This window comes from Schistocerca cancellata, chromosome 2 (assembly GCF_023864275.1).
Source record: "Schistocerca cancellata isolate TAMUIC-IGC-003103 chromosome 2, iqSchCanc2.1, whole genome shotgun sequence".
Classification (NCBI taxonomy): domain Eukaryota; kingdom Metazoa; phylum Arthropoda; class Insecta; order Orthoptera; family Acrididae; genus Schistocerca; species Schistocerca cancellata.
This window is the reverse complement of record NC_064627.1, coordinates 700,270,574-700,288,717: the sequence shown is the minus strand read 5'-3', so window position 1 is coordinate 700,288,717 and position 18,144 is coordinate 700,270,574. Positions and strand designations below refer to the sequence as shown.

At 42.5% G+C, this 18,144-nt stretch overlaps 1 protein-coding gene across 2 annotated transcripts in view; it reads left to right on the top strand.

The window, feature by feature from the left end:
* LOC126162480 (ATP-binding cassette sub-family C member 4-like) overlaps positions 1 to 18,144 on the top strand; it is a 203,846-nt gene that overhangs the window by 50,367 nt on the left and 135,335 nt on the right. For both annotated transcript variants that reach the window (XM_049919023.1, XM_049919022.1), the window contains exon 7: positions 5,043 to 5,199. In XM_049919023.1, coding sequence (XP_049774980.1) covers positions 5,043 to 5,199 — 157 coding nt within the window. The remainder of the gene's footprint in view (positions 1 to 5,042; positions 5,200 to 18,144) is intronic.

The following is an 18,144-nucleotide window of genomic DNA, read 5'->3' as shown; positions in this document are numbered from 1 at the left end:
GAACATGATTAATTCGTCCGTAACTCTAACAAGAGGAATATGTGAGTCGCAGCACCTCAGACGAGAGATGCAACACCTAGAATGGGTTTTGAGAAGCAATCGGTACTCCTAAAGTTACGTAAGGAGTGTCACAGAACCAAACACTCGACGAAGTCATCGGAAAGAGAAAAGTCTGGTAACGCCTTGTGCCATAGATTTCAGAGAGACGGACAGACTCGCCCGTGTACTGCGCAAATATTACATACAGATTGTTTACAAACGGACAAAGAAGATCAAAGGGTACCTCAGATCGCCAACGGAGAAAAGAGAGCGACTGGTAATGTCGGGAATATACCGCATACTACGCACATGTGGAAAAGTCGATGTTGGAATGACTGTATGACCGCTCAACTCCAGGATCACCAAACGTAAACGACATTCCAGGTTGCGGCTGGTGAAAAAATTTGTTGCGGTGAAGCGCGCCCTGTGTTGATACCGATCACATAGCAAAATTCGCCGACACGAATGTTCTTGCTATAGAGAAGCACTATCACGTCAGCTTCCTCGCGGTAGCTGTAGACATATACAAACATGACAGTTACTTGAGTAAGAAAAAAGAAAGCCTGAAAGTGAACAGATTCTGGATTCTCGTGCTGCAGATAGCAAGGGGAGAATCACAGCGGTAATGACTACGGAAAAGCCCTGCGATGTTGGCGCGCCAGTTATATATTATCTGCGCCCGCCAGCTCGACTCCAGTACACCACCAGCAAGGCAGGGTGAAGCGATGACAATTCCAGCTGCTTGTGCTGGCAAAAGTCATAAAAATCACCAAACAAACCTCGACGGAAGAAACCGAGACAGAATCGAAAAGGCTATTTGTCATAGTATTTTTCTACGGAAGTTGATGCCAATCGAAACGTTGCACCTATAAGTCCTGCTCACTCGGCTGCAAACCCGAGAACTTAAAAATAATCTTTTACGTCGTTCAAAAACCTGTTTTTGGCTCTTCTTTACTATACGACTGGTTTAATTTTGTCACACTTTCACAGTATATTAAGTTTTAAGAGTCAGAAATTTTCAGGTTCCAATCAGATGGTTGTTCTGTGCATTTTGCAATGCTTGGATGATGCAATCAATGAAACTTTTCCAACAGCCAACCGGTTGCAAATAACGGTTTTGTGCATTGACCTAAATTTCGACACCTCTAAGGATGTCTTCATCAGAGTGAAACTTCTACAAACTCTACAAAATAATACACAGAAAATTAAGTATAACAAAAAGAACCATTAATAAAGATGACAATAAAATTAAATTGCGAGAAGGCAATCGTCAGATTTTAGAGCAGATAAACGCAAGTAAAAAATAAAATAAAACACGTTCCAGCCTTTGGCACGTATGCCTAGCTAGGAACAACATCAGACTGATAGGCCCAGTGGTTTACATCGCTGCCATGTTAACAACACAAGGTGCGCAGCCTGCCGGGCGCGGACAGTGACATCTGCCCATTTGAAACAGTATAACAGAAAAAATTGAAAAAACCGACAGTTAATTCCAAAAAGTAAAAAAGGAGGAGAGCTTAACGCATTTTTTTTTTAAATACATGGTTGTCAAACAATGAAGTATAACTAAGAACCACCTATTAGGCTTTACAGAATTTGCTTTTACATCAAGGGCATAATAATATAGAAATTTGATACAAATAGCTTTACAACCCAAGAAATATCAGCATGAAAGTAACTTTAGTACTACACATCTATGATATTCGAAGAAAATGATGTTTCGGAACTAGAGGCAGGAAAATATAGTAAAAAATAGACGAATCAAAATTCTGCGACTAGTGGATAAAAAAAACCACCCGAAATAATTTTTGTTATGTAATAGTAACTGTTCATTGAGGATGAGGCCATCGTTCTTAGAAATATGCTTGAAAATCTCCAGCTCTTCCAGTACATCGAAATGGAAATTTCTTCACCGCTTTTCTGTTTGTGACCGGAAATTAAAAGATGATCAGCAAAAGTGGAATTGAAACTTCCTGGCAGATTAAAACTGTGTGCCCGACCGAGACTCGAACTCGGGACCTTTGCCTTTCGCGGGCAAGTGCTCTACCAACTGAGCTACCGAAGCACGACTCACGTCCGGTACTCACAGCTTTACTTCTGCCAGTACCTCGTCTCCTACCTTCCGAACTTTACAGAAGCTCTCCTGCGAAAATTGCAGAACTAGCACTCCTGAAAGAAAGGATATTGCGGAGACATGGCTTAGCCACAGCCTGGGGATGTTTCCAGAATGAGATTTTCACTCTGCAGCGGAGTGTGCGCTGATATGAAACTTCCTGGCAGATTAAAACTGTGTGCCCGATCGAGACTCGAACTCGGGACCTTTGCCTTTCGCGGGCAAGTGCTCTACCAACTGAGCTACCGAAGCACGACTCACGTCCGGTACTCACAGCTTTACTTCTGCCAGTACCTCGTCTCCTACCTTCCAAACTTTACAGAAGCTCTCCTGCGAAACTTGCAGAACTAGCACTCCTGAAAGAAAGGATATTGCGGAGACATGGCTTAGCCACAGCCTGGGGATGTTTCCAGAATGAGATTTTCACTCTGCAGCGGAGTGTGCGCTGTACTGGCAGAAGTAAAGCTGTGAGTACCGGGCGTCAGTCGTGCTTCGGTAGCTCAGTTGGTAGAGCACTTGCCCGCGAAGGGCAAAGGTCCCGAGTTCGAGTCTCGGTCGGGCACACAGTTTTAATCTGCCAGGAAGTTTCATATCAGCGCACACTCCGCTGCAGAGTGAAAATCTCATTCTGGAAACATCCCCAGGCTGTGGCTAAGCCATGTCTCCGCAATATCCTTTCTTTCAGGAGTGCTAGTTCTGCAAGTTTCGCAGGAGAGCTTCTGTAAAGTTTGGAAGGTAGGAGACGAGGTACTGGCAGAAGTAAAGCTGTGAGTACCGGACGTGAGTCGTGCTTCGGTAGCTCAGTTGGTAGAGCACTTGCCCGCGAAAGGCAAAGGTCCCGAGTTCGAGTCTCGGTCGGGTACACAGTTTTAATCTGCCAGGAAGTTTCATATCAGCGCACACTCCGCTGCAGAGTGAAAATCTCATTCTGGAAACATCCCCAGGCTGTGGCTAAGCCATGTCTCCGCAATATCCTTTCTTTCAGGAGTGCTAGTTCTGCAAGTTTCGCAGGAGAGCTTCTGTAAAGTTTGGAAGGTAGGAGACGAGGTACTGGCAGAAGTAAAGCTGTGAGTACCGGACGTGAGTCGTGCTTCGGTAGCTCAGTTGGTAGAGCACTTGCCCGCGAAAGGCAAAGGTCCCGAGTTCGAGTCTCGGTCGGGCACACAGTTTTAATCTGCCAGGAAGTTTCATATCAGCGCACACTCCGCTGCAGAGTGAAAATCTCATTCTGGAAACATCCCCAGGCTGTGGCTAAGCCATGTCTCCGCAATATCCTTTCTTTCAGGAGTGCTAGTTCTGCAAGTTTCGCAGGAGAGCTTCTGTAAAGTTTGGAAGGTAGGAGACGAGGTACTGGCAGAAGTAAAGCTGTGAGTACCGGACGTGAGTCGTGCTTCGGTAGCTCAGTTGGTAGAGCACTTGCCCGCGAAAGGCAAAGGTCCCGAGTTCGAGTCTCGGTCGGGCACACAGTTTTAATCTGCCAGGAAGTTTCATATCAGCGTACACTCCGCTGCAGAGTGAAAATCTCATTCTGAAAAGTGGAATTGTGTAGAGCAGTGTCTCTTTTTCTCAATAAATGTTATTTGTACCTGACACTAAAAGATCTTCCTGTTTGTCCTATATAATAAAAGGCAGACGTAACACAAGTGATTTAATACATTCCTGAATTGTGTTTAGGAGGAGTTGTAGAGATTGTGAACAAGATTGCTTTGCAACTTATTGTTAGTGAAAAAGGTAACTTTGTATCCATATTTTTTAATTAAAAAAGAGGTGTCGCAGCCTAGGACAAGGTACCAAACAGTTATTTGTAACCTGTTGGCTGTGTGATTCCTATGATTGAAAACTGTATATGGTTGCTGAGAAACAGTCATGTTTAAAACTGCAATCAGTGAGATTTCTGAAAGTCTTGTGAGCTATCCTAACTTATAGTTTTATTCAGCACACCAATACACTTAGCAAGATAGTAAATGAATTGAAACGGAAGGGTATTCTTTGTCTTAGTTACTTTTAATTTCTGTTGGGAGCAACGTCATTCCTTATCATTATGCCGTAGAAACTTTTAGATTACTTTCTCGAACACCCTGTCTTTGTCGCATCGTTAGTAGTCATTTGAAAAAACATTTTTTATTCAGGTGTAACCCTGACTTCCGAAAAACATGAAACTTACTTGGTGAGAGATCTAAAATATACAACAGATAAGCTAAAATTCATGAACCTAAGAACTCCAGCAGTTCTTGCATACCATAAAAAACATACGGACACCTACTCTCGTAATATAATTGCAGTTGCCGAGACAACTCTCCTCAGTATTTGTTCTGAATAATTCCACGTAGTTTTTGTGATATCTCATATTAGACTACTGCATTGATAGTCTGTTTGCAAGTAAGCGAAGAAGGAGCGTTTCTTTTGTTGCTTAGCTTTCTGATTTTTTTCTGAAATTATTTGTATGACGCTATTAATCTGATCATTCTTATGTATTTGATGAGTTAACCATCTTCCATCTCTCATCTTAATGATAGTTTGAACTCACATTTCTAACACAGAGGCATCACATCAGCCATACAAACTGTAAAGGAAACGACATTGCTACGTGTTTTAAAGTAATGACTTTTCTTCCACTTGTACTACTCTTCCACCTTTATGATCTGTGTAACTGTATTTCGAAACTCTGTCCCAATTGGATCATTGTCTCTGACTACTAAATTTTGTGTAGTTTTTTTAGTCGATGGTATCTGACACGGTCTCAAAGAATTTCCACCCCATATATTATGGTTATTTTGAGAACTATTAGATTAAGCTCAAATACTCGAAATGAGGCAGTGAGTTAAACTGATTCGCTTAGTGTGGCTACTTGCAATAGAGTGTTATTGTGGGTAACTCGCTTTGTTCACAGTGTACATGGGGAGACTGTCAGCGCGATTCCGTAAGCGAGTGGCCGTCCGGACTGACGAGAGGATGAGGATGATGAACGAGCTGGTGCAAGGTATACAGGTGGTCAAGATGTACGCCTGGGAGAAGCCCTTCGCAAAGCTCGTGGCCATGGCCAGGAAGTAAGTGGCAGCACCACCATTTCAGACAACAACAAACAGAAGCAAAGCACCAGCAGACCATTGCTTCAGCAAATATTACAGACCTTAAACTGTAAATGGAAACTCCTTTGCCGGCCGTGGTGGACGAGCGGTTCTAGGCGCTACAGTCTGGAACCGCGCGGCCGCTACGGTCGCAGGTTCGAATCCTGCCGCGGGCATGGATGTGTGTGACGTCCTTAGGTTAGTTAGGTTTAAGTAGTTCTAAGTTCTAGGGGACTGATGACCTCAGAAGTTAAGTCCCATAGTGCTCAGAGCAATTTTTTTGGAAACTCCTTTGTTCATTGTTTCATTTTGATATGTCGCTGTACATCAAAGTTATTCATTACTTTCATTCGCGTCTATGAAATTTCTTCAGATACGATCTAATTGTGCAGGTTGTAAAAGTCTGGCGATTGGAATGGAGGAATGTACAACCTATCATTGTCCCCTAAACCACCTTTTGGTTTTCTGCCCTCGCACTCTGAACACGTCTTCTCTTTTACAGGCTATTCATCACGTAACTGATAGCTTAACTGAAGAAAAAGAGATAGTGGGAAAGTTACAGTCAAAGATAGTCAGTGAATAAGATTATCTTTGAATATATCGCAGAAAAAGACACAAATGTTAGGTAGCCCTGTCACGATGTTTAATAACATGTGGTCGCAATTCTGAGTGACTTGACTAGTAGCCACCCTGCTGTAACACAAAGAATGAAGTACCAAGTACATCGATATGCAATGAAAACTAAACGATTATACGTCCAGTCCCTAGAGAGAGCGGATAATGTTGAATCGATATGAATCAAGAAAATAAGAAATGCTAGCCATGAATTCCGTATTACGAGGTGCATTCAAGTTCTAAGGCCTCCGATTTTTTTTCTAATTAACTACTCACCCGAAATCGATGAAACTGGCGTTACTTCTCGACGTAATCACCCTGCAGACGTACACATTTTTCACAACGCTGACGCCATGATTCCATGGCAGCGGCGAAGGCTTCTTTAGGAGTCTGTTTTGACCACTGCAAAATCGCTGAGGCAATAGCAGCACGGCTGGTGAATGTGCGGCCACGGAGAGTGTCTTTCATTGTTGGAAAAAGCCAAAAGTCACTAGGAGCCAGGTCAGGTGAGTAGGGAGCATGAGGAATCACTTCAAAGTTGTTATCGCAAAGAAACTATTGCGTAACGTTAGCTCGATGTGCGGGTGCATTGTCTTGGTGAAACAGCACATGCGCAGCCCTTCCCGGACGTTTTTGTTGCAGTTCAGGAACGAATTTGTTCTTCAAAACATTTTCGTAGGATGCAACTATTACCGTAGTGCCCTTTGGAACGCAATGGGTAAGGATTACGCCCTCGCTGTCCCAGAACATGGACACCATCATTTTTTCAGCACTGGCGGTTACCCGAAATTTTTTTGGTGGCGGTGAATCTGTGTGCTTCCATTGAGCTGACTGGTGCTTTGTTTCTGGATTGAAAAATGGCATCCACGTCTCATCCATTGTCACAACCGACGAAAAGAAAGTCCCATTCATGCTGTCGTTGCGCATCAACATTGCTTGGCAACATGCCACACTGGCAACCATGTGGTCGTCCGTCAGCATTCGTGGCACCCACCTGGATGACACTTTTCGCATTTTCAGGTCGTCATGCAGGATTGTGTGCACAGATCCCACAGAAATGCCAACTCTGGAGGCGATCTGTTCAACAGTCATTCGGCGATCCCCCAAAACAATTCTCTCCACTTTCTCGATCATGTCATCAGACCGGCTTGTGCGAGCCCGAGGTTGTTTCGGTTTGTTGTAACACGATGTTCTGCCTTCATTAAACTTTCGCACCCACGAACGCACTTTTGACACGTCCATAACTCCATCACCACATTTCTCCTTCAACTGTCGATGAATTTCAATTGGTTTCACACCACGCAAATTCAGAAAACGAATGATTGCACGCTGTTCAAGTAAGGAAAACGTCGCCATTTTAAGTTTTTAAAACAGTTCTCATTCTCGCTGCTGGCGGTAAAATTCCATCTCCCATACGGTGCTGCCATCTCTGGGACGTATTGACAATGAATGCGGCCTCATTTTAAAACAATGCGCATGTGTCTATCTTTTTCCAGTCCGGAGAAAAAAAATCGGAGGCCTTAGAACTTGAATGCACCTCGTACAAATACAGGATAGGGACCGAACGACAATGCTTACCACATTAGGATCAGTGGAACTTGAAACGTCCCCTTTGAAAAATTATACATGACTGTGCTTAAACTGACACACAATATTTTTTAGCGCAACACAATCTTACTTTCAATAATCCCTACAAAAGAATGGCCCTGACTAACATTAACCTATACCTTTCACAAATAACTTACCTCACAAAAATCTTCGTTACTCAAACTACTGCAATACGGCGAGCGCTACTACTGCCAGCAAAATAAAAGATTCAAACTACAGAAGGCACTAACTACTGATAGGCATAGTTAGCAAATGAAAGATTTTAATAGAGAACAAACAATGTATTTACCTTAATAGTCATCAAAAGTCATAATATATACAGCAGTTCATGACATCCATTTTTACAAATTTCAAAACTCCGCCATTTCTCTCCCCACATCCACCACTGCTGGCGGCTCACCTCCAACTGCGCAACGCTACGCGCTGTTCACATCCAGCTGCCGCTGCCCAACACTACAATGGCAGACAACAATGCAAACTAGCCACAGACTGCACACAGCACAGCCAGTGATTTTCATATAGAGCGCTACGTAACGTTGCCAATAAGAAAACATAAACAGCCTACTTACATAAAGAAAACATAAACAGCCTACTTACATAAAGAAAACATAAACAGCCTACTTACATAGAGAAAACATAAACAGCCTACTTAGATAGCCCCATGCTCCCCAAAAAAATTTTACAAATTGTTTTGGGCAGTGGCCAGTAATGATTTGAAAAAATTTTTCATAATTACAATAACAAAGATATCAAATGCACACACTTATTTATACAATGTTGGTCAAAAGCTAAAATTTTCTCACAGTCCATAAAGACAGTCCAGATTGTTCATCACAGTAAAATTTCAGTGTTTTTTTTTTTTCAAAGTCTGAGCAGTAAAAGACAATGCACACGGAAGTAGTGGATTTCCATGCAGTCTTGAAGAAGTAGTGTTGTCCTTCCAACTGAAAGACAGTGCTGACTCTTGACATGCTGACAGGTAATGGGCCACAACAGAGCAAACCCACAGCAGAGTCATTCGACGTTTTGAAGAAGATTGGTAGGTAGGTCATCACAGAGTAGACCTACTGTAGTCCTGGTAGAGATTACGGTATTGGTGGGCCACCAGGGATGCAGACCCACTGCAGTCCTTGTAGAAATAATGATATTGGTGAGTCAGCAAAGGTGTAGACCCACTGTAGTCCTTGTAGAGACGGCCAGCAGCCATCTGTTGCGACTGTGCAGGTGCACATTCACCATCGAAGAGTCTTGCGGAGAATATAGCAAGTCCATAAACCGCCACTTGTGCACTCACAAAGTTTTTGGAATTGTCCTTAGAACCAACAATGCTGTTATCCAGTCCCTTGCTGAATTATTAACACACGTGCAAACACTAACAGTCCCTACTTCTCACATATTGTTCATATAATTGACCAACAGAAATGTGTGCAGTGAAATGAATGCTTACAAGTAACTTAATTTGCTGAACTGGTGTCAATTACAATATTATAACATGAGAATACAATGACAAAGTACAAAATATATCATTAAAGAACATAACAATACAGATAACATTTGTAGTACAAGCTTTACAAAAGAATAGAAATAACATATACATCAGTGTTACAGGAATTATGACATGAGTACATACATAAAAGATCAGAATGACTTTCGAAACATCAACTTTACATATGAGCATTAAAACAAAACAGAATAAGTAATGTCTAAACATCTTTATAAGGTAAATAACATATTATTAATGCCAATTATATTTGAGGATAACAGTATTCCTCATCATAGTGAATGTAGCTTAGTACTAGAAGAGAAAAAAAAGTCTATGAAACAGTACACAGAGACAGGAAGAAAACAAATACACAAGGGTACACAAACACATAGTGGGATAACACAAAAGGAAAGGACAGGGTTCGTTTTCAGTGTAATTTTCATATAGAGCGCTACGTAACGTTGCCAATAAGAAAACATAAACAGCCTACTTACATAAAGAAAACATAAACAGCCTACTTACATAAAGAAAACATAAACAGCCTACTTACATAGAGAAAACATAAACAGCCTACTTACAAACTGTGATGCCGGATAATAGCAGTGCAAACGGTGTCATAGTACTGTGGCAACCGATGTCGTTGCTCTAAGCTTCCTATCGCGAATCATGCTGACGAGACCGTGTGGTCTTAGTGCAAGATTGCTCCTGCGGTGATGGAAGGAAACATTTGCGTATAAAAATGGAGGTAGCTTCCGCTCTACCACTTTCTGCAGAATGAAGCAGTCCTCGGATCAGCGAACGAATCGGACTGGAGAGCGGCTCGCCAAACAATTTATAAACTCAGGCGCCACCTCCTATTTTGCTTCCACAGTTAGGAAATATGTTCCCTTAGCTAACGAGACCGGGGTGGGGCGGAATCACTGCTTCAGTCTCAGCCCGGAGGGGCGGTGCGGTGCTGTCTTTTGACTTTCAAGTTGGGATTCCTGTTCTCTGAATGAGGAAAGTATTATTGCACTTCCAACGTGATGTCGTTCAAATGGCTCTAAGCTCTGTTGGACTTAACATGTGAGGTCATTAGTCCCCTTGACTTAGAATTACTTAAACCTAACTAACGTAAGGACACCACACACATCCATGCCCGAGGCAGGATTCGAACCTCAGACCGTAGCAGGGGTGCAGTTCCGGACTAAAGCGCCTAGAACCGCTAGGCCACAACGGCCGGAAACGTGGTGTGGCTTCAGCTTAAAATATTAAGTGTAACGGCGCAATTCCTTTAGAGAATTTCATCACTTGTGTATCCTAAATTAATTAAAATGGTGAATGTATAAATTACTTTGCCCTCTTCATTCGATGGTCTTCCACGCAAGGGGACCTTCAACTATGTTCAATGGCTGGGGAAAATTGTGTTAATTACGTTAATTTATTGATTTATTTTTCTGGCTTTCTAATTAATGATTCATCTCGCCTAAGAATGCTATCAATGACCTCGGAATTTTGCAAGAAAACTGAGTCTGTGATTGAAACTACTGAATTAATTTTTCCCGGTTGTCTGCGATATGAAGTGGTCTAGACACTCGTTGTGAGCGTGGCATGTGCATAACATAGCTTCGAAAAGTCTTCTTGTAACAAGTTGAACAAGTGTATGCAAACTTATAGAAAATGAGAAAATCAGTGACTTTATGAAGAAACAAAAGCAATATATACATGACATAAAGGAAATAAATCACATTTCAGTGAAACTTATCAAATTTTTACGTCTTACACTTACAAAACCCGTATATTCGATTATGTCAAAAATAAGGTTGATTCACGTGAAATGTAAATGAATTTAAGAAGGAATCAATACTCCCTTGTCATCCGTTCACAGTTTTTCTGACTGCTACGCGGCCGTCGAGAGGCACAGTTTATTTTACATCCGACAGCCGCGCTCACGGTGCCGTTCGCCCGGGCGCTGAATAAGTCTCCGGCAGGCTCGGATCGCTCCATGACTCTCTTAGCTGTTCTTCGGATTGCCTGACAAGTGTACTATCGGTTTTAACCAAGATTTAAAGTAGGTTAGTTACGATCGGCCTTGGAAAAATTTCCTAGTAAATCAATGCGTCATTTTGTACTTCACCTCCTGTGTCAGTAGCATTCGCTCCAACAGCTGCACAGAAACTCGAACTGAAATCCTACAGAATAACGGCAGTGCATCGACTGACCAATTCAGATACTATTTGTTGCTCGATATCTGCATAGCAGCTGACTGTTGCAGTCTCTGTATGACTGACACGTTGAACATAAAGTTGTTCAGTTATGAAAAACACCATGTAGTACAGTTACAGACGTATTGGCAGTGTCTGCTCTTACTCTGTCCACCAATGAATAACTGTTGGTTCCCTGAAAAACGTTTGCATTCCGATATCCACAGACCACTACAATACATGGTTTCCTGCTCACATGTTTACACACCTCGCAGAGGCTCTTGGTGTAGCTCATGATTTTCACAATTATAGCGTCGGTTGTTCTGTGAGTTCATGTTCTCGATTAAAAACCTCCATTTTTCGCCAGACAAAATTGCCAGTTAATATGCTTTTTGTAAAGCATTACATGCACCATTACTTTACAAAATTTTTGTTTTCACAGTTACAATTCCGGTCTTAAGGACATTATCAAGTGATGTGCTGCATATGCTAAAGAACAAAGAACAGAGTGTATCACTAAAATGTCATACATACTGTTGTAGTACATCACTTACACTATGGTTCAGTACATGCCAGACATTATAATCCTGTGACATGTACACATACCATCCTTTTTTTTTCTTTATTGAGTTTCGATTCCCCCCGAAGGGGGCGGCGGGCTGGCAGAAGCTTAGTATGCCGCTCTTCAACCTACAGAATTTGTTTTAAAAAGATGAAGATAATACATATTAAAAACAGGCGATAAAATCGGAGACTTAAATGGTAACATCGCGGAAAATCGTGGAACTTAAAACATAGAACAAAGGGATGATGATGCTAAGAAAATACACTCCTGGAAATGGAAAAAAGAACACATTGACACCGGTGTGTCAGACCCACCATACTTGCTCCGCACACTGCGAGAGGGCAGTACAAGCAATGATCACACGCACGGCACAGCGGACACACCAGGAACCGCGGTGTTGGCCGTCGAATGGCGCTAGCTGCGCAGCATTTGTGCACCGCCGCCGTCAGTGTCAGCCAGTTTGCCGTGGCATACGGAGCTCCATCGCAGTCTTTAACACTGGTAGCATGCCGCGACAGCGTGGACGTGAACCGTATGTGCAGTTGACGGACTTTGAGCGAGGGCGTATAGTGGGCATGCGGGAGGCCGGGTGGACGTACCGCTCAACACGTGGGGCGTGAGGTCTCCACAGTACATCGATGTTGTCGCTAGTGGTCGGCGGAAGGTGCACGTGCCCGTCGACCTGGGACCGGACCGCAGCGACGCACGGATGCACGCCAAGACCGTAGGATCCTACGCAGTGCCGTAGGGGACCGCACCGCCACTTCCCAGCAAATTAGGGACACTGTTGCTCCTGGGGTATCGGCGAGGACCATTCGCAACCGTCTCCATGAAGCTGGGCTACGGTCCCGCACACCGTTAGGCCGTCTTCCGCTCACGCCCCAACATCGTGCAGCCCGCCTCCAGTGGTGTCGCGACAGGCGTGAATGGAGGGACGAATGGAGACGTGTCGTCTTCAGCGATGAGAGTCGCTTCTGCCTTGGTGCCAATGATGGTCGTATGCGTGTTTGGCGCCGTGCAGGTGAGCGCCACAATCAGGACTGCATACGACCGAGGCACACAGGGCCAACACCCGGCATCATGGTGTGGGGAGCGATCTCCTACACTGGCCGTACACCACTGGTGATCGTCGAGGGGACACTGAATAGTGCACGGTACATCCAAACCGTCATCGAACCCATCGTTCTACCATTCCTAGACCGGCAAGGGAACTTGCTGTTCCAACAGGACAATGCACGTCCGCATGTATCCCGTGCCACCCAACGTGCTCTAGAAGGTGTAAGTCAACTACCCTGGCCAGCAAGATCTCCGGATCTGTCCCCCATTGAGCATGTTTGGGACTGGATGAAGCGTCGTCTCACGCGGTCTGCACGTCCAGCACGAACGCTGGTCCAACTGAGGCGCCAGGTGGAAATGGCATGGCAAGCCGTTCCACAGGACTACATCCAGCATCTCTACGATCGTCTCCATGGGAGAATAGCAGCCTGCATTGCTGCGAAAGGTGGATATGCACTGTACTAGTGCCGACATTGTGCATGCTCTGTTGCCTGTGTCTATGAGCCTGTGGTTCTGTCAGTGTGATCATGTGATGTATCTGACCCCAGGAATGTGTCAATAAAGTTTCCCCTTCCTGGGACAATGAATTCACGGTGTTCTTATTTCAATTTCCAGGAGTGTACATATGAAGCAGACAGGTAAAATAATAGACAATTAAAAAACACGGCGACAGACTCGTTTCTGTTCGCAAGAGACGTAAAATTCACACCCAGCGATAGCATGATTTCTATTCGCAACACTTTGGAAAGACGAACAACACTGAACATTCACTTGAACACTGCACTAAAAAGTTGGCAAATGGTTCAAATGGCTCTGAGCACTATGCGATTTAACTTCTGAGGTCATCAGTCGCCTAGAACTTAGAACTAATTAAACCTAACTAACCTAAGGACATCACACACATCCATGCCCGAGGCAGGATTCGAACCTGCGACCGTAGCGGTCGCGCGGTTCCAGACTGCAGCGCCTAGAAACGCACGGCCACTCCGGCCGGCCAAAAGTTGGCAAATATGACATACCACAGCCGAGGGTAGACGGGGGGAACCTGGACTGACGATGGGAAAGAAAAAGGGGAGGGGGGGGGGGGGAAGGAAAGGAAACACGAAGGGACATATCATCATAATGCCTGATCTTTGTAACTGTAAGAATACAGCAACATCAAACGAGCGTAAGGTTGCGTACTTCATGAAAATGACATAAATTACATAAATATTGACACCATTAACACAAATCGTGATGAATCTCTGTTCTTGTACACTGTCTGCATATGAAATGAAGCAGTTGGCGTGGGGATACATTCAGAGGTCGTATTTTATTTTCTATTGTCGAAGATAGTACATTCCAGCGAGAACAATAGTGATCTTAGTGCAATAGCACCGTTTTACATTTTTTGACAAAACACAACTTTCTGTGTATTGATACAGTCATACAACACAAAGAGACGAGATATGAACTGCATTTATAGCATAGTGATGTAAAGCGCAAATGTTATTCGTCCTAATGCACTTACAGCAGCTTAGGTGCTCATACAAGGATTGTAGTAGTAACATTTCATATTGCTGTACATGGATATACGTTGCATGACAGGTATACACTCCAATGCCATCGGCAAATACAGCGACACGTTCGGAATCTCATTACAACAAAGAAACGCTGGGACAGGCGACAGGCCTTTATACAGCACAACGCCGCTCTCCCTATAAACTCCTCCAACTACTTGTCTGCTTTCTCATATAAATAATCAACCACATCTGTGTATCCTGACATTCACAAGCTGCTGCATACTGCTACGATCACAGTCTATTTTATAGAGATCCACAGCACCTCTGCGTGATGTAAATACTGAACATTCACAAAAGTATGCATCACGTTTCCATTGAGGAAAATATTTCTGTTCCACCTACTTCACAGTAAAAGTTAATGTACATAATTGTAGCCAGTGGATCTGAAAGGGTTAAAATACTGCTGGATCTAAGGAACAGAAGATTTTTTGATAACTTCCGGTCTATTTTATGTGCTAACTGCAGAAGAATGTGGGCATAAAGATACATACTCTACCTTGTTTGACTTAGGTTTATTGCCCTAACGACTTGAACAGAAACGTACGTAGCTTGATTTCATAATATGTATGATACCTACAACGTTTGTTCTTTTATATGACAACAAGTAAAAATCGCATGTAGTCTCGTACAGTTTACTCTATTACTATTTTTATCTTTAGAGTGTTTTTGTCTTATGTAATCTAATTTAGCAGTTCTCCAAAACTACTGTTCAACCAGTTTTATAAGGGCATCCCATATGGACTTCCCTCGTTAACATTCTAAGCACCAGGGAACTGCACGACTACATTTACGTATTACTTTTACATACAATGTGTTTCTCTTGCTGTAGGTTGATACAAAGACTTGTATTTAATGAGAAGTGTCTCGTTACGTATTTTTGTCTCAGTCAGCAGTGCTGCACTTTGGCTTGTCCTGTTGGATCAATTCAAATGCAAGCATTTTTTGGCCTTAATATATTGTTTCACCAATTGCATGTGTACCTTATTTATTTTTTATTGTTATTTTGTCCCCTCTCGCCCAGTATGGGGGCGGAGGTTGGAGCTGTGCATTCAACCCACTTTATAGCCAAGGGACAATTACAACAGAGGTGAAACAAACGCTAGCATAAAGGTGAGATACTTGTAAGTGAAATACAAATTTTTAAAGGTGGAACTGTTGAACGTTTTTGTATACACGGAACATGGCTTTCTGGTTTTGAATTTAAAACAGTAATAATAAAAAGGTAAAATGAAAAACAATGAGAGTACATTTAAAACAAGATGTAAGACACTGATCTCGTAGAGAAGCACACCACTGTCACTAAAACTGGAAAGACCTGTGCTGGGGAAGGTTGTCTGTAGCTGAAGGGAAGAAGGTTGGGCACTGAGGAGGGAACGAGAATGGGGGCGTAAAGAAGGGGGACTGATGCGAGGTCTTGGTGGAGCAAGAGTGGATGTTAGTAAGAGAGGAGCCATAATTTGAAAGGGAAAAAGGAAGTAGGGAATGAATAGCTGAAGGGGATAAGGCGTAGGGAAATGTATGGAGGGAACGAAAAGGGAGCAGTTATGAAGTAGAATTTATAATTGGCAGTTTGGACGGACTGCGTGGTCTGGGGGAAGAATACGGTTGAACGGCTGTTCGGAGAGGATGTGGATGGTGTGGAGGCTTAGGGTTGGTGTAATATGTCGGTAGAGGCGCGGCTACGTACTAGGACTAGAAATTAGGTTGTGAGAAGCTGTTCAACGAGATTGAGTAGAGGTGGGAAGTTGATGAAATGGTAAAGGATCCACAGATGGACGGATGCAGAAAGCGGAGTGCTCGCCATTCAGGGATGTGAAGGGAGTTATAGTGGGGCACATATCCATCCAATATTTGCTTGGGAGAGAGTTGGTGGATGAAGGGTTTTGCGATGTACACGCATGTAAAGCGATGTCAAAGATTACTACTGCCATGCTTGTACGAATAGCAAAACTACTGTAAGTCCCTTAGGACAAATAATATATGCACTTTTACGTTATTCTGCTGTAAATAAAATTCCTAACTCGTCACTTTGTACCCTATGACTGTCTCCATACATACAAAGCCGTATTTTGTTCAAAAAACCTAAAATCATACTACGGCCCTATGATTAAAATTGTTGTCGCTCGAAAGTTCTATATTTCACAAGAGCAAAGAAAATACGACCTCTGCATGTATTTTCGCGTCAACTGCCTTGGATCATACGAGTATGGAAGTGGTGTACAAGAACACCTGTTCACCGGGATTCGTGTTAAGGATGACTACATTTGTAATATTTTATGTAATTTATAGCCTTTTCACGATGTACGCAGCCTCGCGCTCGTTTAATGTTGTATTCTTACAATTATATGGCTCAGATACGATGATGACATCTGTACATATCGGAGGATTTTAATGCTTCACATGTGCCGAAGCACAGTGTAAGTGTTATGTAATTTCCAACAATTTGCAATATACAGCAAACATATGTAAGGCATGTTAATACCATTTTATTTGTACACTGTTCTTTATTTTTTAGTGTCTAGAGTACACCACTTAATAATGGCCTTAAGGCTGGATATACAGTTGTGAAAACAAGCTTTGGACAGCCAATGGCAGATAGAACATCGTTTAAAAAGTTCTAAATGACTGTGAACCACAGACATGGCAAGTTAATCAGTTACACTACCGATGTTCTGCTTCCAGGAATGCTTGAGTTGTATGGCTGTCGAAAGTTCGACGCATAAGCCTTGTAAATTATGACGGCTTAGGAAGGCAGGATTACGGCCAAGAGGACTTGCCACTTTATCAAAGTTCCTAATCGTGCACCCACTACCACAAGTCCTATCAAAACGTTCACTGTTTCTCATCACTAGTTCGCACCAAACCACTAGAAAAATGATGATAGGGTTGAATGATGATAACACTGTTTTAAGGAAAACTCGATTTATTGCTCTCCAGGCACAAGCACTATGCCCCTAGGTGGACTTATGACACGCCCAATACAGTCACAATCACTCACTTAACACAGTTCTGTCTGAGTTTGCCACTGGTGTTCGGTATTTTAGGGTCGCCCATTTATTATGTAAGTAGCTTAGCGCTCGCTGCTTCGCTTACGGGGATTGTATGGTTTGTACAGATATTTTTTGCTTTTCTTTAATCGAATTTTTATGTTGTTCGCAGATTGCAACACCTAAGTTTTTCGCATTAATTAAATCCATAGAAACATGGTCCTTTCCGAATGTACTACTGACAGAAAAAAAGGTTCTGGCAACTGATTTTGTTAATCATCACTTTTGCGTTCTTGTATTAATATCTTCATAGTAACTCTCATCCCTTAACACATAGTTCCTTACATCTAACCGAGAAGGTTAGTGAAACATTTTTTTTTTAATTTCTAACCGAGAAGCCAAATACCAATTTTCACATATGTAGCTTTAGTAACTGAATTACAATTTCTCTTCAAAAAAATTTCAGTCGCTACTTTACCCCCTTAGTGCTTGAATTTACCAAATTTCTGAAGCACACGTTCTTTATTTTGGACCGAGAATTCAAATACCAATTTTCGTAGTTCTAGATTCAAAACTGCCTTAACAGTAACATATTTTCAAAAAACCTTACATCCGTTACTTTACCTTCTTCGGGATGGAATTTCAAACAATCCCTTACGAAACGATACCTACAGTATAAAACCAACACCTCCAAATTTAAAGTTTCAGGTTTCCTAAAACATGTATTTTTTATTTGTAACCGAGAAATTTTGCTTTAAAAATACTTCGGTTGTTCTTTACTAATGACTTATTTTTCAAAAAAACTTTCACTTAAATTTCCAAAAATGCTGAAACAAGTATTTCTTTATTTCTGATCGAGGAACTA